Source organism: Gouania willdenowi, chromosome 16 (assembly GCF_900634775.1).
Source record: "Gouania willdenowi chromosome 16, fGouWil2.1, whole genome shotgun sequence".
NCBI lineage: Eukaryota > Metazoa > Chordata > Actinopteri > Blenniiformes > Gobiesocidae > Gouania > Gouania willdenowi.
This window is the reverse complement of record NC_041059.1, coordinates 29,584,400-29,607,247: the sequence shown is the minus strand read 5'-3', so window position 1 is coordinate 29,607,247 and position 22,848 is coordinate 29,584,400. Positions and strand designations below refer to the sequence as shown.

Below are 22,848 nucleotides of genomic sequence, written 5' to 3'. Positions count from 1 at the left end.
GCTTTTGGAAACCCATATTAACATTTTCTGAGTGTCTAACAACTGTCTAACATGTATATATCCCACGTTCTTATTAGATAGTTTTGATTGCACATCAAAGAACACGCCTTCAATTGTGTTGAGGAGACTTTCACAACAAATACAGTTGATATGTTGAAAAACATTAGTTCTAAGGACAGTTTGGTCGGTCGCTGTTTCATCACGACACAACTGGCGAAACATCCATCTTGTAAACACTGCAGCTTCTGAGCTACTACGGCAAGAGGGACAATTTCATCGCGTTTTTGTAACTTTGTTTACTGGATTTTATTTTGTGAACCTTTGAATTTTTTTTTTTTTTTTATGGCAACATTTTGTGATATGAAATTTGGATACATTCCCAGGAGAAGTTCTACCTCAGTTATTTATAGAAACATTCTCCTTAAAGAGTAACTAAACACCTGCTTCCTCCTGACCTGCCACTAGGAGGGAAATTCAAAAATATGCCTTGATTATGGGCGGGGCTCCTGGAGCAGTTAAGACACGCCCAGTCTATACTATAAAATCTCCAATGAACAATCTATGCTATGCTAACTAGCTACCATTACTCAGTATACCTCTCTATTCACTCTTCTCTCAATCCAACCTACTCACCACAGATCATAGAGCCCACAGGTGCTAGTTTTTATAAAAGGGGCGGGGCTAACAGTGCTTGTTTGTGACGCAAGATGGTCCCAAAACATCACATGATCTTGTTTTCAGCCAATAGTAAAAATCAATTGTAATTGTGGGTTATAATCCAATGAGGGCAGTCACTCTGACATTTTACAACAAAATATGACAAATTAAAATACTTTGACTACAATGTTGAGATTTGGACCAAAATAAACTTTCTGTATTCAGCAGAAAAAGTGATTTTGGGGTTAGGTTCTCTTAAAAGAGGACACTTTGGTTCAGTTGTTCTTTCTCTAACTTTGGATGATTGATGCCATCCTTGAGATCATTCTGTATATTATTATTGTGGTTCTCTGCATGACTGTAAAATGCTAGTAAATATCCCTGATCTAAATACTTACATTGCTTTAGCCTGTTAATAACACATGATGTCACTGATCTGCTCACTGAGCCTCTTTCTTCCCTCAGATCCTAGAGGAGATTTCTGATTTAGAATTAGAATTTTTTGATGAACAGTTGTTTTTTGGAGAACTGTTGGAGTTTACTGAAGAGGTAAGAACCTGGACCCTTCCTGTACTTCTGTAGAATTCTCTCCTTAATAATGTGACTGTGCCCAAAATTTTCAGGACCAAACAGTCATTGATGACCAGTACAGGGCCCAACAGAATCGTCTCTACGTAGCCCATCATGATCACACGTACGCTATTTTGGTAGATCTTTGTATTGAAACCATGACGGGGTGTCTAACATGCATGTGTTTTTATGTCTCCAGGTTTACGGAATTCCAATGTACAATCCAAGGAAAAATACAACTCCCACTTTTGGAGGACAGTAAGTAAACTAACAAACAGATGAGATTAAACACAGACGTGATTTCTGATTCAGTTTATGTTTAACTTTGTAGGAATGGGAATGACTTTGGTTTGATGGTTCAACCAGTGCCCCCAGTGCAGAGTTCCCAGTGAAGGCCCCAGTCTCACAGTGAGTTGTTTTAATCCTCCATGTATTCCTTGTGACTGACTCTTGACCGTGCTCTTACAGTGTGTATTTGTGATTTGTTCCTTCAGAAAGGAGAAGAAGGTGACAGAGGAGCCACACATTAAAAAGCCCCTCAATGCTTTCATGCACTTCCTGAAACAGAACAGGAAGTCTGCGGAGGCGGAGCTGGGCGTGAGGACAAGCGCTGTGGTGAACAAACACCTCGCTGAACGGGTAAGTTAGTTTGTTCCTCCAGGAATCATCTGTGATCTTTAAACTCTGGTTTTGTGTGTGTGTGTGACTGATGCTTTTCTACAGTGGAAATCATTGTCACCAGAGGACAAAGAACCATATGTTGGTAAGGCCAATCTGGATGCTATCCTCCACTTCATTGCGAACCCTGAATGGAGTAACTCAAACAACTATGTAAGTCTCCTCTGCAGACATGTTGACACAGCAACCTTAAAGGTGACGGTGAATGTTTAATCAGCTGACTAAAAGTTCCATGTGTTTGATTTTAGCGAAACAAAGTCAGATCAAAGTTGTTTGTTCTGAGAAAAAAAAAAAAAACCACCCCAGCATCCATCGAACAGGAATCAGGAAACGTGGTTACCACTCAACAACCATACATTAATTATCATCAGCAGCACCAACAGCACTAACCTGGACTTCTATTCTAAATCACACGTTTTGTAAATAAAATATTTAGGCTTTTTATTTAAAAATACAAACGTGAACTCACACACACACACACACACACACACACCACCTGTTTATACACATGTTTAATTACCCTTTTTGAAGTTAAGTATTTTAAGCAAATAATACGTCAACAATCACTGGAAGGGACAGTTTCTTGTGTGAGATTAAGGAATGGATGCTAAGTATCTGTGTCTGTCCGGGGTCAGCGTAGAAAAACTGAAGCAGCTCTGACACAGAGGAATGTAAGATCATGTAATAGCCGAGAAAAAAGGAGAAAACACAAAACAGTGAGTTTTTTCCACTTTTGGTTGTAAGATCTGAAAACATTGAAAATAAAACAGATACAGCTGTGGAGAATTACATTTAGATTACATCTTAAACACAGTACGTGTGGCTGTTAATGCCTTTCTAGTTATCCAGGCTCAGCAGAAGAGCCGTTCCTCTTTTGATCCAGTGATCTGGGCTCACAGCGCCAGAGTTTAGCTCAACACCGACCACGAAAGAAGCTCGGTCTGCTCCACCCGCTCGCACTGGGAAGTAGTAACATGGGCACAGGTACATACCTGAAAGCACACAAACCAACCACGGTCAGCTGAGGAAGTAAAGGTGGAAGGACGAGGGAGACAGAAAAAGTTGTTTGATGGTAGGCCGACTCACTCTTGGACACCTTTTTGCATTTTGCAACTGGTTTGAAGTGGATGGTGGGAATGGGACAGACCATGTGCATGGGCTCAGCTTCCACCAAGCAGGAGTTCCTCTTGTCCCAAGCGGCCCCTTCCAGGTACAAACCTCTGACAAACACCCCATTCTTCAGCATGTGCCACACAAAGAAGAAAGGTTACAAGTCTGACATACAAAACTTCCTTAAGGCTGATATTGAAACATTTACAGTATCTTTGTACCAATACAGAGAATAAACACCGAAAAGAGGAGGAACAATTATTTTTAGGGGAAAAAGCAAAAGCAAAAAAAAAAAAAGACAGGAAGGAGGGATCAGAATAGCAATGGAAAGAAAACAGTTTGTGTTAGTCTTGGAAACGTCTCAGAAAATAAAAAGAAGAAAAATAAGAATTGAGGCGATACAAAAACAAAATAAGTAAAAGACTCACTGCTCAGTCAAATTTAGTGTGATGAAGAGTGCTTTGAATGCACATGCAGCAGCAATTACAACTCAATTACAATTATGGTGATATTTTTCCAATTACAATTACAATCATTATTTCCCCCTTGAAAAAACGTGACCTTTGTCTTGTGTTAGCTTTCTGTAAGCTAATTTCTTATGATAACGGGTCAGTTTGACCCATGTCTTAAATTAAATTGAAAAATAATATCATCATCCAATTTGTTTTTCATCTCTTGGTTACCTTGTTAGGCTTCCTACTCAATGAAAATATTGGTTTTAATATTTTTGGCTGTGGGCGTTTGAGCCATTTTTCTGTCAGCATATCCACTGATTTCAATATTTTTTTTCATTTTTTTTATTAAATTCTTGATTATTCACTGACAGGTAGTGGGAAAACTTGATATGAAACATATTCTAATATTTCTTAACTACGTATGTGTAAGCCAAGGAATTGTAAAATTGTTCCACAGGTTTACATTTAATTAATTTTAAATTTAAAAAGTTTTTATACAATTTACATGCCAATTGCAATTACAAAGTCAATTATCTGAACTCAATTATAGTTAAATTATGATTATAACAGCAACAAATTTTTTAATTACGCCATTACAATTATAATTGAATCCAACCCTGACATTCAGCCTCTTGAGGCAGAAATGCTTCATATTTGATTAAAAATGAAAAGTAATGACACTGTTGCCTCAGAGAGAGTTCTGTAATGGCTGCTGATGTAGTGTAAAGAGGGGTCACCTGAGGTGGGATGAGGAGGTTGTCATCTACAGTGGACACAATGAACTCCCAGGACAGCTTATGTATGGATACCTGCAGGAACACACACTAGGGTTACACTCTGCCTTTATGGACACTGGTAAGTTAATGCTGATGGAGTTAAAGCTAACAGCAACATTCAATCCAGTTAAAATGACAAACTGTGTCAGAGGCAAAAGTGGACTGGCCATTTGGCATACCGGGATTCAACCCTGTGGGCCGGTCTGCTACGTTTTGTTTTTTTTTTACGAGCTATTGGAGGTAGACAGGTGGCCAAAAATGATCTAAAAGTGGCAAAAATGTGGCAAGAAAAGAGTGTACAGTGATTAAAATGGGCCAAAAATATTCAAGAGTGGCCAAAACATGGGCAAAAAAGAGGAACCAGTTGGTATGGAATGACAAAGGGTAGCTTAAAACTGCAGAATGTGGCAAACATTAGTGAAAAAGGTCAAAAATGTGGAACAAAAAAAGGCAAAACATAGGTAAAAAAAATGAAATAAGTCGTATTTATTGGGCAAAAGTTGGTTCATTTGAATTAAAAGTGAACAAAATCTTTAAGAAAGGACAAAGTGTAAAAATTCGACAAATAATAGGAAAAAAGGGATATTTATTGGCAAAGGGTAGCTAAAGTCTGAAAAAAGTGTCAGAACTTTTTGAAAAAGGGCAAACATGGGACAGAGGAAGTTGCAAAATGTAAATCGGTAAAAAGGGCTTAAAAGGTTTGGCCCTTTTAAGGTTTTCTGGGGAAATGTTAATTAAAATTGAGACATAAAGAGCCACATATTGAGCATTACTGACTCTGACAATGTAGTGGGCTAGTCTGGACAGAAAATGCCAGGACTACATTTTTGTCCCAGTCCACCTCTGTGCTGAAGTCACATTGGTAATATTTCTGATGACAGTGAAAATAGTGCAGCGTCTGTTTTGGGATTCTCACATTGTTTAGTCGGGCAGACGACTGCAGCACAGCAGTGAGGAAGCAGTTGGGGAAGGTGAAGCCTGAAAGCCAGAAGAGGGTGGGGGGCTGGGCTGTAGCTGCCCAGCGCGCAAACTGATCCACCCTCAGGCACAGATCCCTGGTCCAGGATGCCAGGGGCTTTAGTGAGGGGTACGCCTGAGTGAGATACACACACACAGAGAGAGAGAGAGGTGGGGGGGTGAGAGAGAGGGAGACATCTACAGTTATTTGTGCTTTTTTTGGCAGGTTCACATTATGACACAAGTTCAGTGCTGTGTGATGCACATGAGGCAGGCTGCCTGCAGAAAATGCAGGAATACCAAGAGCAGAAAGTGCAAACTTTTGCCAAATGCTAAATATTCTCTTTGCCTGATATTGGTAGTTATCTGGATCAGGGATTCCAATTTCTGACCATGGTACCATGATCATTCACACTTTAAAAGCTTGGAAGACATTTCCACCCATTAATAACGCTACACGGGGTCGAAAATGATAGGCACACCCATTTTTACAAAAAGGTAAATCTTATTTCAGTCCCTCCAGGATTTTGCGATGTTGCGATCGCAACTATTAACGCAAAATCAAGCAAACTCCGCTAAACCAGTACGGCAATGCAATTTTTTAAAAAGCCCGCAACTTTGCTGAAAAAAAAAAACATGGTTAATTGTGGCTACGATGACATAAATCAACAGCTTTTTGATCTTTAACTTTTAAATTATTAAATTTAGATGCAATGATGGGTGGAAAAAGAAGTGCAAGCCTTAATTTTGACACGTGCATTAGTTATTTGGTAAATTAACAAATAGCTCAGGTCCTAATATCTATAAATGCATGCATTACACATTAAGAAATGTATATAGATATGTTTACATATCAACAATATCATACAATAATACAGTATTTTTCTGGTTAGGACCACTTGGGACTGAACTAGGCCTTCACTAAACTAAACTGAACTAAAAATGAGTTTGATACCTCTGGTTTAAAAACTGAATCCAATCGGAACTCATTTCATCCAATCAATTGAAATTTGAGGTAAGGACTATTTGGTGTGAAAAAGAAGTGTGAATAGAAGTAAGTTTTTATCAAGTATGCGTGTGTATTTCTATTTCAGTGCAAATATGAGGATTACGCCTGAAGCAGCTGAAGAAAAGCATCCAGTGTTAAGTGTATTAACAAACATCTGTTCATTTTTAAAACCTGGAAACGAGTGTCGGCACCTTTTCCCACAGCTTCGGTACCCGCGCGTCATAGATGCAGTTAAATGTTTCCGCCATGCTGGATGACATCACCACAAAGCCTTTGATCCCCTTCTCCAGCTCCACCAGTGATGATCTACATGCACACGCACGCACACGCACACACACACAGTTTAAACATACAGTAGATTAATTACATCACATGTACAGCTCAGTATGCTGTATCTTAAAGAAGTTAAAACTTTGTTTTCAATTTGAAAACAAAATAATGTAATCTTTAACACATTGAATTTAAATTCCTTTACAAAAAATAATCCAATACAAAACAAAAGCAACTTTTTTGTACAATAGTAACATCCATTTAACAAAAACTATTTGCATTTTTATTTGTATTTGTGTTTTTTTTTTACAGTTGTCCAGATTAAAACCTGAACAGTTTAATAAAGCAGTGTATCACCCCAGACGAGCAGATTCTGATTCCCAAATCAAAACAAATAAAGAGTTCATACACGATGGTGTCCAGCAGTGAGTCATATCTTTGGATCTCTTGCAGTAAAACCACATTAAGAGGTGACGTGTCGTCCTGGAGCTGGGACTGTGTGGCCTCGTAATCAATGAGTGCTGGGATCTTTCCACGGATATCTGCCAACAGCTCTAATACCTAACAACACATTCAATTAATCACATACAAACATTCATGTGTGCACTGTTACACCCCCATGACAGTGATAAAAGCTAATATTATTTCTTAGTTTACAACTAAAACAGTTTGAGTCTCTAGTTTAGGACACTCATCTTTCTCCTTTACATACTTTATAGGCCTGGTTCATTCAGTTATCAATGTTTAAAGGTTATATCTAATGACACAATGAACAGCATTTCAACATTTGTTCTGGTTTGCAAAAAAAGCTCAAATTAAAACAGCTATTGGCAGGACTTCCTCCAATAAAGCTAAATAAATGGTATGACCATGTAAATATGGAAATGTCTATTATTTCATTAATAGACTGTATCACGGAGGTCGCATCCACAGAGGTCGATTTTCAGAGAAATTTACATTGATGGTAGTGGTCAGTCATGTTTCTTTCAGCACTAGCTTCATATCAGCTCTAAGAGCAAAAAAGTGCTTGAAATTTCAAAAAAGGAGTTGAAAGGTAAAAAGCAAAATAATCAAAAACTATACAATAACAAAGCTATACTTACTACTAGCCTCAAGGGTCACAAATAAAGACATAATTTCAATTTAAATATTAAAACAATCCATATGTTGGTCAGTGACGTGCCGTCAGGGTAGGCAAGGTAGGCAGTGCCTACCCAAGGGTGAATTGATATTTTGATTATTTGTTTTAATTACAATATAATTAGAAATTATTTATTTTTCCATTTCCAATTGCCTACAGTACCTATAAGTTTGAAAGTGTCTGCATTTTGTGCGTTTCATAGCCCAAATTACTAAACAGCGCTATTTCCTTGAGCAGCTGCACAGTCTCACTCCATTGTAAGGCAGAGGGAGGCCACGCCCCCTGCCAAAGGCATGTTGCTCCTCTGCCTCTGTTCCCATTGCGTGTTTTTACGTGTTTGCGCATGAGCAGTCAGGTCCCCAAGATGACAACCATTTACGTCCAAAGGCAGCGTAGAGAGCTGCTTTTGGACGTAACCGCAATATGCTAAATGCTATACGTAAGATCCCAGTACATTAGTGAATCGATGCCATGTGACCGCTGCTGCTATGTTCTCTAGCGAGTGGGCGGGATAACACTACAGACAGGATGACAGCGCCAGAGATGATAGAGAAACTTTTTTTGAGGAAAAACGACAGCTTTTAAAAGATGGGAGACCAACACCTGAGCTACCAGAGCTTCAGCAAAGATAAGGTCAGAAAATGTTTCATACTTTTCACAGTGAATGGAAAAAAAGGAAGGATTGACTTTGTGGATGCTCCTCACTGAGGCTGTTCCGAGTTTTTGTTGTTGTATTTTTCTCCGTGTTTCTGTTTCCAACAAAAACAATGGATGCGCTGCCATGTCATGAGATATATCTTGTTGGGAGAGTATGGAGGCTTTATTAATTAACTGTTTATGTTTCTTTAATGGTGTTTATGATGATGATTTTGTTAGATGGCTAAATGCTTGTTCATGTGGATCATGTTGGGTTTTTTTTTCTTATTATGAATTCTATATTTTGATAAGCGCATTGAGATGACTTTGTTGGAAATTGCTTTATACAACTAAAATTGCTTTGAATTGAATTAACACTTTCCAGCAGAAACATATGAAATTGTCATTAGCGGTCTTGATTTGCAACGTGCCTACCCAACCCTAGTGGTCACGGCACGTCACTGATGTTGGTTCACCTCTTACAGATTGCAGCTAATCAGCTCTAGTATTTTGTCAATTGGCTTTAAATGGCAGATTGAAAAGAGGACTTTTAGAGTTTGTTTTGCTTCATGTGTCTGTAGGGTTTCACGTCGTCCAAGCTAATCCATCCAATCATTTTCTACACCCGCTTAATCCTGCATTTAGGTTCGTGGGGGGTCTGCTGGTGCCTATCCTCAGCTCACATTGGGTGTACCGGTATGGCTGGTAAAACCATTCCCACACTCATTGACTCCTACAGGCAATCTCAGTCAGAGTAACACATTCTTATTGTGAGTGAGGAGTATAAACCACTGCACTACCGAGCTGCCTCGTCCCTACTCATGCAACACAAATGTTAGAACCAGCTGCAGTCAGATTAAACACTAGTGCTGGGTTTCTGATTGGTTTACGGCATGCATTGCCATGTATTCACTCAAATCAAACCTAATACTGGTAAACATTGACAAGATTCTATCAGTTTTTGTAAGTGTGGGAAAACTTCCTGCTAAAAGAGAAAGTTGTTAAATACGTATTGGCTTTACTTTATCTTCTCTGCTCAGTTGGGCCCCAGTGCTGGTGCTGTTGGTCTCTTGAGGCCTCAGGGAAAGTAGGACGTCAAAAAGCATTCTGGTTTCAGATATGTGTCTCGCAATATCGGCATTAGCATGTTGTCCAAACACCTCGGGGTGCTCTGCAGGAGGCATCATGTTGATAAACTCTTTGTAGGTAGACTGTGGACCATCAGAAGGGATGTAATAGGTTGACAAACTCGATAACCTGAGGAATAAAAACAAAAGCCCATTTAATAAAATGTAATGCTTATTACTCAGATGAAAAGATGAAATGACTATATGGGTATTTAATTATTTACCTTTGTGAATATGATTACTGAATGTAATCAGTTCCAAGTAAATGAGAATATTTTAAGCATGATGCATTTAATGCAACTTAGTTAATTTTTGTTTATTGATAAAATAAAAACAAAACAAAAAAGTTAAATTATAATTCAAAATACAAACGCTATAAAGAAATGTAAGGGAAGAAACAGAAAAAGATCAATTCTATATAGACTTGCTTCTTTATTTTTACAGAAATTTGATTAACAAACATATATATAGAATAGTCATCAGATGATATTATCTTACATTTCTAACAAGAAAGACAGATCGATTACTACGTTTTAAATTGCCTCTTGAAAAACAAATAAAGTGAATTGAATTGTAATGAATACATGTACAACATGTAACAGATTTCTGTAACAGGAAGACAATGCTATTTCAGTTTAATCCTAAATCCCTTTTTTAAGATCTTGGTTTCTTTTGAACTAAAATCCTTAATGAATCTGTTTTTCAGATTGAATGATAATGTAGTGAGCGGTTGCAAACTTATTATATAGATTTCAATCATTACCTATTGTTATTTTATTGATGATTAGTCAAACTAAAGAAAAAAGATGAGGTTTCTCTACAGGTACTGAACCGTCTTCTTGATGAAGATGCTACACTGTGACGGGGAGCACATGCCAGAAAGCCACATGTGATTTCACAACTTCAGAGTGTTTATAAAAACAGAAGCATATTCTAATGCATGTCTGTTTTTATTTTGTTTTGTTTGTTTGATTTTGTTTTTTTAAAAGAAAATGCCTTTATACAAAACACCTAAAATGCCAACATTTGGCAAAAAGCACACCAAAGTCTCACCGAAAAAAAGGCTGGTTAATGGCAGCATCACAGAAGTAGTCGTTGATGTAAGTGGTCAGTAGTCGTCTGTCCCACTCATCAGTGACATGCCCTCCATAGTTAACTCCAGCAATGAGGTACTTCAGTGCATCCCAGGGAATCGTCTCATACTCATCCAGGTACAGACTCAGCAGACTCTCGCTTACCTGAGAAAAAAATGTAAAATGTAAAATTAAATTGTAATACTCAAATGAATCTGTCAATATATATTTACCAATTAGACCATAATACTGGCAGATAAATTATCAGGTACACAAGAAATCCTATTGATCACTTATTTTAGTCATACATACTACAAAAAATAGCAATATATTGATGGTTATGTTATCAAGAAAAAAGTATTTTACTATTTCCCTTTATTCTTTCAAATGTTGTTCTTTCAAAAATGAGGCTCTTACCTCAAAATCTGAATCGTTAAACCAATAAACAATGTTCCAACCCAACTGCAGGAATTTCTTCCTTTCCAGGAGGATGCTGTGAAAAAAGCACAAGGAGAACAGGAGCTTCTTGTAGATGTGAGGTTTAGAGCTTCGGTTGAATTGAGCCTCCGGCACCAACTGGTACAGACGTTTCATGTTGGCCTTCACACCCTGAGGACGGAAGGATGGAGAGTGTTATCAAAGGTAGTCCAAAATACAAAACACAAAAATACAATCTGTGTCATTAAAATTATTCATATACGTATATTTATGCACCTTTGGAGGCTCAGTGGTCATCTTGATACCAGCCTGCAGAATTGTGATGGGAAATTCTGGGTGTGGTGAGGAGCTGAGCCAAAGTCTGAAATTAGGGTGACAACTCTGAACCTGTAGCTGCTTAATCAGCTTATCAAGCTCCGGCATCCATGAAAGAGAAAGGTGGCAGTTGGCAAGAAACACCCAATCACCTGAGGACAGAAAGAATGCAGGGTGAAACTGTGCAACTCCTTGAAAGACACATTTAGCAACAAACTTTTCAAAGCTACTATGACTTTAAGAAAATGACGAAAACCCTAAACCTTAAAAGAAAGTTGAGGGTTTTATCTCCTACCGTTCTTGACGCCTTCCTCTATCATGGTTTTGGCAAATGGGGTCTGTCCCTGACCTAGTGAGAGTGCATGGAAGTGTTTGTTCATGCCAGAGGCTTCAGCAAGCTGCAGCAGAGCTCCCGTAGGGTCAACCCCAGGAGACAGAACAAAGATCAGAGGAGTACAGGTCGTGGATTCCTCCACAACCTGAAGAGAAGACATTAGGAAGTAAGTCAGCAAACTAGGAATAACATAATATTGTTGTCCTCCAGGTCCAAGATTGGACAACCTTACTTTCATTGAAAAAGGACAACATGGACATTTACCTTCTTCATGTCCAGAACAGGTGGTTCCACAAAGCCTGGGCCAAGATTTTTAACAATAAATGAAGTAACGCAGGAAGAGACACGGTCCTGACGCAGACAGCGCACAATAAGCATCTTCTGCAGCTCATTACAGTTACTCTCCCAACCATCTGGAAAGTAAAGGATGCATTGAAGCAGCTACTGTCAAAAGAATTTACATGGCTACTTACCCTCTAAGCAAAATGTATCTTGTGTTGTTTTTTTTTAGAACTATTATGAAGTGTTAGACAGTGGAACACAACCAAGCACACATCCAGACCTGGTATTGGGACGTTCTCTGGCTCAGAGCTGGTGAACCAATTTTTCCAGTCACGTGGATGCAGCTCGAAAGACTTCATGATGCCATTGAAGTTGGACAGCTTGTCGAGTTCAGTGATATTGTCCCAACTGGAATCCGCCAACCAACTAGAGCAAGGGTTATCCATCTGATCTTCCCTATCAAGCACCTAGAAACATTAGAATGAATATATTGGTATAAAATAAAAAAGAGTTTGAGTCTGAGTGATGTTGGTGTTCCTTACAACTCCTCCCCGAATGAAGAAGTTGTATTCGTTGAGGTTGAGGTTGCCGGCCACCTCAAGGATTTTGGTGCACATCTGGAAGCTAAAGAGCAGCTTGTGAACCTCAAACAGACCACGGCATGTGTACCTGCAGGAAAAATCACAAAGGTTTGACAGCAGAACAGATAAGCAAAAGTAAGTTTGTAAAGAATTTACTCAAAAAGTGAAACGCCACACAAAAAAAACAATAAAATATTATACTAAAAGGTAGTTTTAATATGTGCACTGAGTCTATTATGACTTTTCTTTGCTTTGGTAAAAAAAAACCCTATATGGTTAGAGAAACCAAAGACACAATTTCTAAAAAGACTTTGTTTCACCTGTAGACCGCATACGTGTGGTAGTCATTGAGGTTAGTGATTCGTTCCTCCAGCTTGTGGCTACGCTTGCTGGTCTCAATGCTGAGGATGAACAGGTTGATGTAAGCGTCCAGAGAAAACTGGTACATGGGATCAATGCGACTCATGTCGTTAAGAATGAAGAAGAGAATAGAGGCTCGTTTGGCACAAGGGCGGTAGGCCTGTGAAAGGAGAACATACAAATCAACTTAGGACTTTTCCACTAAAGACGAGGAATGTCACAGTAGTGACGATATCACCATACCGCGATGTGCCTCAAACAAATGCCTCGTTATCGCCATGGTCATGTTACGGTATGAAATAAGTTTTTGGGTTGGCTGTAGCGGACCGTTCAGAGTAAACTACAAGTACCATATTACTTTACAAATTGAGCCAATGGCGTGTGACAGTGCAAGCTTAGAGGGGAAAGGAAACATGGCGGATGGTGGCAGCCTGCAGAGCCAGATAGAAACGGAGGAGTTTGTAGAATTTGTGCATGGTATAGCGTCTACAAGTCAGAGGTGTGGAAACATTTTGGTTTCACCACATTAAGAAACCATAAACGAGAATACAGTAGGTGGACAACATGTAAACACTGCAAGTGTACTGGAAATACAAGCAACATGAGAAGCTACTTCACAAGGATTGTGTCAAACAAACAACCCTATGAAGGAAGCATTTACAACCAAGCTCCCTGATAACATTAAGAAATAAGAGACGTCGCGCAGTTACGGCTGTTTTTTGTTATTGACACCTGCGCCACACACACACACTACAGATTTGATGAAGCAGCAGAGATGGTGAGCGTGGAGCAGTCCTATGAAACGTTGGCATTTTTAAGGTGGCGATACAAATGCTACTTTAAATTAATTGCGGTCAAAGGCAAGAACGTGCATGTGAAGTGTTCATTATATCCAGGGGTGAAGACTTTGTAAACATCCATTGTAAGCAACTCTAATTTAATGAAGCACCTCACAACGACACGCGCATCTAAAAAATCTGCAATTTTTTTCTTTTTTTTTTAACAATAATGCAAATAGTTACTTTTCTTGGTAATGAGTTACTTTTATTATAGAGTAATTGAGTTACTAACTCAGTTACTTTTTGGAACAAGTAGTGAGTAACTATAACTAATTACTTTTTTAAAGTACCATATTTTTCGGATTATAAGGTGCACCATCAATGAATGGGTCTGACTGGGTCTATTTTCATACATAAGGCGCACCGGACTATAAGGCGCACCAGTTTGTTGTTATTATTATTATTATTATTATTATTATTATTATTATTATTATTATTATTATTATTATTATTATTAATAATACTATTATTATTATTGTTTAGCTCATTAAGCGAAACAAAATAGTCAGATAACTCAAACTTCATTCAACTCATTAACAATAATTCTCAACATTGTTCAGGTTTAACACATAAAATATAGAACATTACACTCACTTTTTCAGTTCTGTATGTTGAAGCACAGTACAGGTACATATCACTCCACCAGGCGTCTGACTACGGTAGCCCTGAAGCGCCAAAAATTCATTAAGTGGTGCAGCTTCATAGTTTACCAAAGTTGTACTAAAACATTTTGACATAATAATTTCATACATAAGGCGCACTGTAGATTTTTGAGAAAATTAAAGGATTTTAAGTGCAACTTATAGTCCGAAAAATACGGTAATGTTCCCAACACTGCTGGGTAACCACTGGGAGCAATTTAGGGTTTTACCTAAACACAGAATAAGGCAGTTTGCAATACTTAGATTTCATTGGCTGTTTTTTTGTAAATTATTATTATTGAATTTATTGTTACATAGGCTGTTTCTATTCCTGTGTTGCCTTTAGAATCGGTACCTGTTAGTAGGCAGTATTCAGTTCATAATGTCATAAATCTAAAAATATGACAATAAATAAGGTCAAAATATTCTTGTTATTGTTAGCATTGCTCCAAACTGTGTGCCTGCCTGTAAAACCGGTAGCTTTCCCACAATATTGCAATAGTTATTGTGCCATGAGGTAAGTACCGAGATTATACGAACTGTGAGATTTAGATATTGTTACTTCCCTACTAAAGACATAAAACCAATCAAATCGGATTTATTAATCTATATTAAACGGAATTCTCCAACTCTGAGCAGTCAATATAAATATTAGCTTTGGTGTATCCAGTTTAGATTGCCATGGATGCTAATTGTATGGATTTAATTGATCATAAAAGTCAGCCTCCTCATAACAGACCTCTCTTGCTGAGTCAATCTCCAGTTCAGTTTGCTCGCTGCTCTCCAGTTGCTCTGTAACTTCAGATGCAGTTGCCTTGGATGCTTGCAGGGTATTGACCAGCTGAGCATCATCCAGCAGTGAGCCGGTCGCCTCATTTAGCAGTCTGGTATAAAACACAAGACAGCAACACAGAGTTATACAGATGACAGAGATAAAAACAAACTTCCAAGCACACACCAGGGTTGGGGTCAATGACATTTTTCTGTTACAATTTCGTTTTCACTTGCCATGCTCAATTACAGTTCAATTACGATTACAGTGACCAGCATTTTTCCCCAATTACAATTAAATTACAATTATTTTGTATCCTCAGAAAGTCAATTACAATTATGTTCTCAGTTACTAAAGTTAAATTACAATTAATCACAATTACTGAACCTGCAAAAAATGACCTAGTAAAAGTTAACCTTTCTCTTGTGTTAGCATCTCTTATGGTAATGGGTCCTAAATCAGCTGTAAAATACGCTATAAACAAATATCTATCATCTAATTTCTTCCATATCTATTGGTTACTTTGTTAGGCTTCCTAATAAATGAAAATATAGGTATTAATATTTTTGACGTGGGCATCTGATCGTTTTTTTATGTCTCTATACCCCTCAATTTATATATATTTTTAAATGGTATTATGTGGGAAAGCTTAATATGAAACATATTTTAATAATTGTTAACTACATATGTGTAGAACTGTACATACTGTAGGACTGTAACATGGTTCCCCAGTTGAAAGTTAAATTAGAATTGACCATTTTCATTGAATTTTCATGGCAATTACAATTACAAAGTCATTTTACTAAAGAAACAGATTGTTTAAATTATAATTGTAATTAATTATCAATTACGCAAATATAATTGACCTCAACCCTGGCACTTACCGTACCTATGATGCCTGAATAAGCATAACATAAATTCAGAAACATCGTAATGATTAAAACACAAAGGAGACAACGCATTAGAAGTTATAATTTTGAAGAGCATATTTTTAAACATGCAGTCACTGATTATTGGAGACAAATCTTGTCTGTACTCTTACTAAATCATTAATCATGAATAAGTATATTTGTTTAAAGTGAAAACATTAACATTGTGTCAGCAAGATTACCTGAGGATTTCATCCTCCAGGTCCTGCAGGCTTTTCTTGCCGGAGGCAATGCTGATCACAAGCGAGTCTTTCTGTTCTTCCAGCTCTGAACGTTCCTTACGCACAACAGTTCCCAGCAGCTGAGCCTCCAGACCCTGCACGCACACGCGCACACACACACACACACACACACACACACACACACACACACGCACACACACACACACACACACACACACACACACAGCTACTATGCCTTGTTTTTAACATACTAAAAAGGCAAGTCACTGACCCACCTGTTCCTTCACAGCAAAGTTGACTATGGTGGTTTTGGAGGAGATCTCAGGTGTGTAGTGGGGGTTTGACAATTTGCTGGTGATGTAGAATCGAAACTCAGGATTGTACTCCACTTCTCTATCACCCAGCTTCATCAGTAGTTTGCTGCCTGGACACAAACACATGAAAAATAAAGCTAAAAACTGATGATCAGGAGAAGATTTGAACTTTGAGAGCTAGAAGTCTGGCTTGAGTAGCCCTGCATGGCACCTCTGGAACATGACTGGTCGCCTAAGGTGCTACTGCAGTTAAATGACAGGTTACTGTGTGTCACAGTAAAAGATACATCATTAGAGTGAAGCCTAGGTTCCCAAAGTGGGGTACAGGTACCCCCAGGGGTATGCAAATTGTCATAGGGGGTACTAGTACTAATGCTAGGCTAATGCTAAACTAATGTTTGTTAATGCTAGCTAATGCTAACATTAGATTAATGCTAATACTATCTTAATGCTAATGCTAGGTTAATGCCAATGTTAATGCTCTGCTAATATTAATGTTAAGTTACTGCTAGTTAATGCTAATATTAGGGTAATGTTACATTAATGCTAATGCTAGATTAAGGTTAATGCTATGCTAATGCTAACTATGCTAGTTAATGCTAGCTAATGCTAACATTAGATTAATGCTAATGCTGTGTTAATGATAATGCTAGGTTAATGTTAATGTTAATGCTCGACTAATGTTAATGTTTAGCTAATGCTATCTAATGCTAATATTAAGGTAATGCTAATGTTATGTTAATGCTAATGCTAGGTGAATGCTAATGCTAATGATCTTCTAATTTTAAGCTAATGCTAACACTAGGCTAATGCTAATGCAGTGTTCAATGATGCAGGCCAGCACCTGTATCCTCACTTGCATTTTCTTCAGGAAATTCAAATATGAATTTACAGTATATATTATTCCTCAGCAGGATAGATAAAATTCAGAGACAGTTTTCCTTATAGGGCTAAATTGTATATGACATTACATTATTATGTTTTTTAAGTGTGCAGGAGTAGGAGGTACAGGGCTTCCGCTTAAAAGTCTGAATGGGTACGAGACTGTGGAAAGTTTGGGAACCACTGGAATAAAGGATACACAGTAAGTGGCTTGAATATAGGCTTTTATTCTACAATTCTGAAGTTGATTCTTAATGTCTATAACAAAAAATGTTGCAAGGTAGAATAAATGTTTTCCACCACTGGATTAACTCTACAATATTCTAATATAAGCCAAAATGTGACACTGACTTAAGTCACATTGTACCGTATAATTACAATATTATAGGAAAACCTGATTAGAGATAATAATTAGATTTTTATTTTATCACGGCGATTTGCAAAAATATTGTTAATTGAAAATTGTATAAAAGTCTTGTTTCACCGCTGTGAATGTATTACTGCATTAATTCATGTATGAGAGAGAGCGAGTGTGTGTGTGTGTGTGTGTGTGTGTGCGCGTGTGTGTGTGTGTGTGTGTGTGTGTGTGTGTGTGTGTGTGTGTTTTTTTAGTGGGTCTGACCAATGCGTGTAAGAGACTTGTTGAGAACTGGGTTGAGAGTGGGGTCCAAATCCTCCTGAATGTTCTGCAACAACACAGGATTCCCAAACTGGATGGCACTTTCCAACACCCGCAGATAGTCGGGCATCTGGAGATCAATTACTTTCAATCCCTGCACACAATGAGAGAAGCTACACATCAGCTGCTTCCACACAACCAAAGAAAAAAACACACGTCTAGAAACATCAAATGCGTCAGCTTAAATATACTTAGTTAAGGTATTACTTGTGAGTGCACATGATATTGATGTGCTCTGGATACAACTAAGAGCAATCATTGTAGAAATACTTATAATAGAATAATACAAAATTATGAAAAAGGAAAGTGGGCCATATATACAAACTATTTGTAAACTTTAAAGATAAACTGTCTTTGAAAAAGCAAAACAATCTTCATTGACATTGTCAGGGTGTGAAAAGAAATTGGGCATAGCAAAGAATGCAGTTCCCTTACTTTGTTCATTTCCATATTCTGAATCCATTTCAGGGCTTGACCTTGAGGGTCTACGATCAGTGGCCAACTTGATATGACAAGAAAAAGAAGGAAAAAAAATAAACAACAATAAGATATAATTTAAATAATATATAAGATTTTATGTATTTAAATTATCTTTCAATTCTTAATTTTGTGGGACAATGCACATTAATCAACATCAGGGTTGGGGTCAATTATAATTGTAATCGTGTAGTTGAAAAAATCTGTTGCTGTTGTGATAGTAATTGAATTGTAATTGAGTTCAGATAATTGACTTTGTAATTGTAATTGACATGGAAATTATATAAAGGCTGTCAATTACAATTGTATTAGACGTAAACCTGTGCAACCATGTTGCAGTTCTATAGCTTACACATACATAATTATTAAAATATGTTTCAGATCAGGTTTTCCCACTACCTGTCAGTTCTTGAGGATCATTTCATCATTTAAAAAAATTTGAAATCCAGTGGTATACTGACAGAAGCCCACACCAAATATATCAAGACCAATATTTTCATTCATTAGGAAGCCTAAGAAGGTAGCCAAGAGAATAAAAACAAATTGGATGATGGATAATAATTTTTTTGTGTATTTTACAACTGATTTAATACATGGGTCAAAACTGACCCATTATTTCAGACTCAGTAATTGTGATTAATTGTAATGGAGAATGTAATTGTATTTGACATTTAGGAGGAAAATATTTGTAATTTTGATTGGAAAAAATCTCAGTCACCGTGCTCAAACTTGAGTTGTAATTGAAAAATAGATAATTGAAGACATAATTGTAATTGAAAAATGTAATTGAACCCAACTCTGATCAACATTTTACAAATGTAAATGTCAGTGACGTGCCGTCAGGGTAGGCAAGGTAGGCAGTGCCTAACCAAGGTTGAACTGATATTTTGATAATTTTTTTAAATTATAATATAATTATAAATGATTTATTTTTCCATTTCCAATTGTCTACAGTACCTATAAGTTTGAAAGTGTCCGCATTTTGTGCGTTTCATAGCCCAAATTACTAAACAGCGCTATTTCTTGGAATGGCTACCGTCTTACTCCGCTGTAAGGCAGGAGGAGGCCACGCCCCCTCTTGCTGCTCTGCCTCTGTTCCCATAGTGTGTTTTTATGTGTTTGCACATGCGCAGTCAGGTCCCCAAGATGACAACCATTTACGTCCAATGGCAGCGTAGAGAGCTGCTTTTGGACATAACTGTGCTATGCTAAATGCTATACGTAAGTTTACAGTGCATTAGTGATTTGATATCACGTGACCACTGCTGCAACGTTCTCTAGCTTGTGGGCGGGATAACACTACAGGCAGCATGACAGCGCTAAAGACAATAGAGAAACTTTTTTTTGAGGAAAAACGACAGCTTTTAAAAGATGGGAGACCAACACCTGAGTTACCAGAGCTTCAGCAAAGGTAAGGTCAGAAAATATTTCATACTTTTCACAGTGAATGGAACAAAAGGAAGGATTGACTTTGTTGATGCTCCTCACTGAGGCTGTTCCGAGTTGTTGTTGGTGTTATTTTCTCCGTGTTTTTGTGTTTCCAACACAAACAACGGATGTGCTGCCATGTCATGAGATATATCTTGTTGGGAGAGTATGGAGGCTTTATTAATTAATTGTTTATGTTTCTTTAATGGTGTTTTACGATGTTGATTTTGTTAGATGGATAAATGCTTGTTTATGTGGATCTTGTTGGGTTTTTCTTTCTGATTATAAATTTTATATTTTGATAAGCGAATTGAGATGACTTTGTTGTAAATTGCTTTATACAAATAAAGCTGATTTGAATTGAATTAACACTTCCCAGCAGAAACATTTTAAATTGTCATTGGTGGTCTCGATTTGTAACGTGCCTACCCAACCCTAGTGGTCACGGCAGGTCACTGGTAAATGTAACCAAATTAGCCAAAAGGCAAATTTTTGGTAGTCCCTCGCCAGGTGTTTATGGCACATATAATAACCAAAACCCATGATGCAAAACAAAACCCAAGTCCCAGTATTAGTTGAGAATACTCAGTACTGTAACCAAAAAGCTAGTATAGGATTCCATGTTTTAATTTAAAGTGTGTTAGATGTGCAGACCGGTTTCCACGGGTGACGATGACTCCGTTCTCAGTGGAGAAAGCATCCGAGGGTAGACCCTGGATGTTCCACTCCCTCACTGCGGTGGGCTTAGACAGAAACACTACAAAACTAAAACCCGGTGTGCAGGCGATCTCTAAATCCTGCACCTACGGGGCAGATTGCAAAAAAAAAAAAAAACCTGTTACCTTGGCAGACATTACTTTTCTTGTCTACAGCATGAGTTTTATCACTGACCTCTTTCATCCACATGGCAAGCAGCTGCTCTCTGTAGTTAGAGAGAAAGGGTCCCATGTAGGACAGGAAGGATGCAGCGAGCAAACAGTCCCCTACCAGGTAGCCCATGTTTTCCTCTAAACCCTAAAGAACACACGAACGGGTCACTTTGTTCAAGAGAATTTAGATTTGATGAATCAAAATTGGAAAAAAAAATGTATCTTTCCATTACTATTTTGATTACTACTAAACTAAACTAACTAAAGTGTTGTATACATTTACTGAAAGCTAGTTTTTTTAATAAAAACAATGAATTAGTGTGTGTTTGTGTGTGTGACATACAGTTACTCTTTCCTCCCAGCGGACTCTCTCATCAGCAAGCCCCGACACCAGTTTGTCAGCCCGGTCCAGCTTCAGCTCCATTTCTTCTGATTTCTTCTTTAAACTCTCCTTCGTGAGCAGCTTCTCTGTGTGTTGCTTTTTCAGCTCTTCCAGCTTCTCTGCCACCTGTCCCATTTACACACATACATAAAAACACAGCAGTGCACACACAGCTGGAAATGATTCTCAACTCTGAATGGTTTGAAGGGAAATGTGTGGAGTTTTGCACCTCTTTAAGTTTGTTTTGGGCTTCAGCCTGTGCTGCTTGTTTCTCGTTTAGCCGGGTCATGGCTGCATTCAGCTGGGCTCGCTTTGGCTCTACAACTCTGAAGATACGTCCATATAACTGGAGGAAGATTTAACACTTGAGTACACATCTAGAGATTTTGTGTTTTTCTAGCATTGTAAGCAGGGCTGGCCCTAGCCTTTTTGTTGCCCTCGGCAAATAATACACTATAATATAATATAATATAATATAATATAATATAATATAATATAATATAATATAATATAATATAATATAATATAATATTTCTACTACTCCTGTTTTGTTTTACTAGTCATTAACACAAATCTTAACCAAAGAACACAATGTGCAATCAACACAATGAAATAAATATAAATATGGGCAGACAATTAGCAGGTATAGTATATATTATGCTCAATTAGGAGAAAACATGTACAGTGATTGTAAAGGGTTTATCATACCTTTTAAAATTATTATTTTAAAAAAGATTAAAAAAAAATTGGGGGGTGCAATAGGCCAGCCCTATTTGTAAGAGCTGGGACATGTCCACATCAGCAGAAACTCACCTGAAGCTCATGAAACCACTTGAGCAAATGTACCACCATGTCTTAACTTTTTTATTTATTACTGGTATTTATTCTACTCTAATGAACATTACTATAACGAATTCAACATGAAGTTTTGTGTGATGGGAGCAGACAGACATCCACTCACCTCCATGGCTCTGACCCACATGCAGAGGGACTTGGCAGCTAGTGACACTTTGCCAATGATCTCAGGCTGGAAGTCGGCTTGCCTGCAGTACTGACCCATTTTCCTCAAAACATTGTCTGATATGTTGTCCTTGTCAAAATTCACCAGCTTTTGGATAAAGTTAGCCTCTCCTAGCAGACATATTTCAACACAAAGTTTGACAGTGCTACGAATTGAACATTTTGAGATCACTTTGGCTATGTTCACACTGCAGGTCAATTCAGAGTTTTCCCCCGCATTAATTAATTAATGAATGAAGCCCTTTTGTCATATTTGTACAGGTACATACAAAAAAATTTGGTCTCTGCATTTGACCCATCACTCATTGATGAGGAGCAGTGCGCAGCCACAAGTGTCGCCCCCAGGGAGCAGTTAGGGTTAACCACTAGGCCATCACTGCCCTACCACTAGGCCTGTGACATGTATCTGTTTTTCTTTTTCATGTCAATGTGAACAGTACATTTCCGATATTTTCAAATCCAACCCAAGCCATTTTCATAGTTGGATATACAGTAAATCAGGTTAGTTTTCGATATTTTGCAATGTGACTGCTGTCTGAACGGCCAGGTCGCATCATCAAAATGCAACAACGTCATAATTCTGCATCCAAAAAAGAGCAATGGGGGAGGGGGGAAACAAAGTAAAAGTGGAGGGTGAGTGAGTTATTAAAATTATTAACATTCAT

General features: G+C 37.8%; 1 protein-coding gene and 1 long non-coding RNA gene across 3 annotated transcripts in view; one reads left to right on the top strand and one right to left on the bottom strand.

Annotated features, from left to right (window-relative positions):
* The first annotated feature begins 1,763 nt into the window (after positions 1–1,763).
* On the top strand, positions 1,764–6,542 carry LOC114477973 (uncharacterized). Of its 2 annotated transcripts, none has more exons than XR_003675800.1 (3): positions 1,764–1,866; positions 1,951–2,058; positions 6,298–6,542. It is a non-coding gene; the product is annotated as an uncharacterized LOC114477973 (long non-coding RNA). The 2 variants fall into 2 exon arrangements; XR_003675801.1 differs by lacking the exon at positions 6,298–6,542 and adding an exon at positions 2,154–2,192.
* The window catches only part of dnah2 (dynein, axonemal, heavy chain 2), a 63,821-nt gene continuing 43,441 nt past the window's right edge, over positions 2,469–22,848 (bottom strand). Inside the window, 25 exon segments of the mRNA XM_028470712.1 lie at positions 2,469–2,897; positions 2,992–3,142; positions 4,208–4,279; positions 5,163–5,339; positions 6,404–6,518; positions 6,892–7,043; positions 9,282–9,516; positions 10,440–10,624; positions 10,877–11,068; positions 11,174–11,364; positions 11,508–11,691; positions 11,811–11,959; positions 12,109–12,295; positions 12,371–12,497; positions 12,730–12,929; positions 14,989–15,133; positions 16,133–16,266; positions 16,408–16,556; positions 17,951–18,101; positions 18,443–18,509; positions 20,567–20,715; positions 20,804–20,926; positions 21,125–21,289; positions 21,393–21,509; positions 22,125–22,294. Of these exon segments, the coding sequence (XP_028326513.1) occupies positions 2,743–2,897; positions 2,992–3,142; positions 4,208–4,279; positions 5,163–5,339; positions 6,404–6,518; positions 6,892–7,043; positions 9,282–9,516; positions 10,440–10,624; positions 10,877–11,068; positions 11,174–11,364; positions 11,508–11,691; positions 11,811–11,959; positions 12,109–12,295; positions 12,371–12,497; positions 12,730–12,929; positions 14,989–15,133; positions 16,133–16,266; positions 16,408–16,556; positions 17,951–18,101; positions 18,443–18,509; positions 20,567–20,715; positions 20,804–20,926; positions 21,125–21,289; positions 21,393–21,509; positions 22,125–22,294 (3,842 nt within the window). The 3' untranslated portion in view covers positions 2,469–2,742.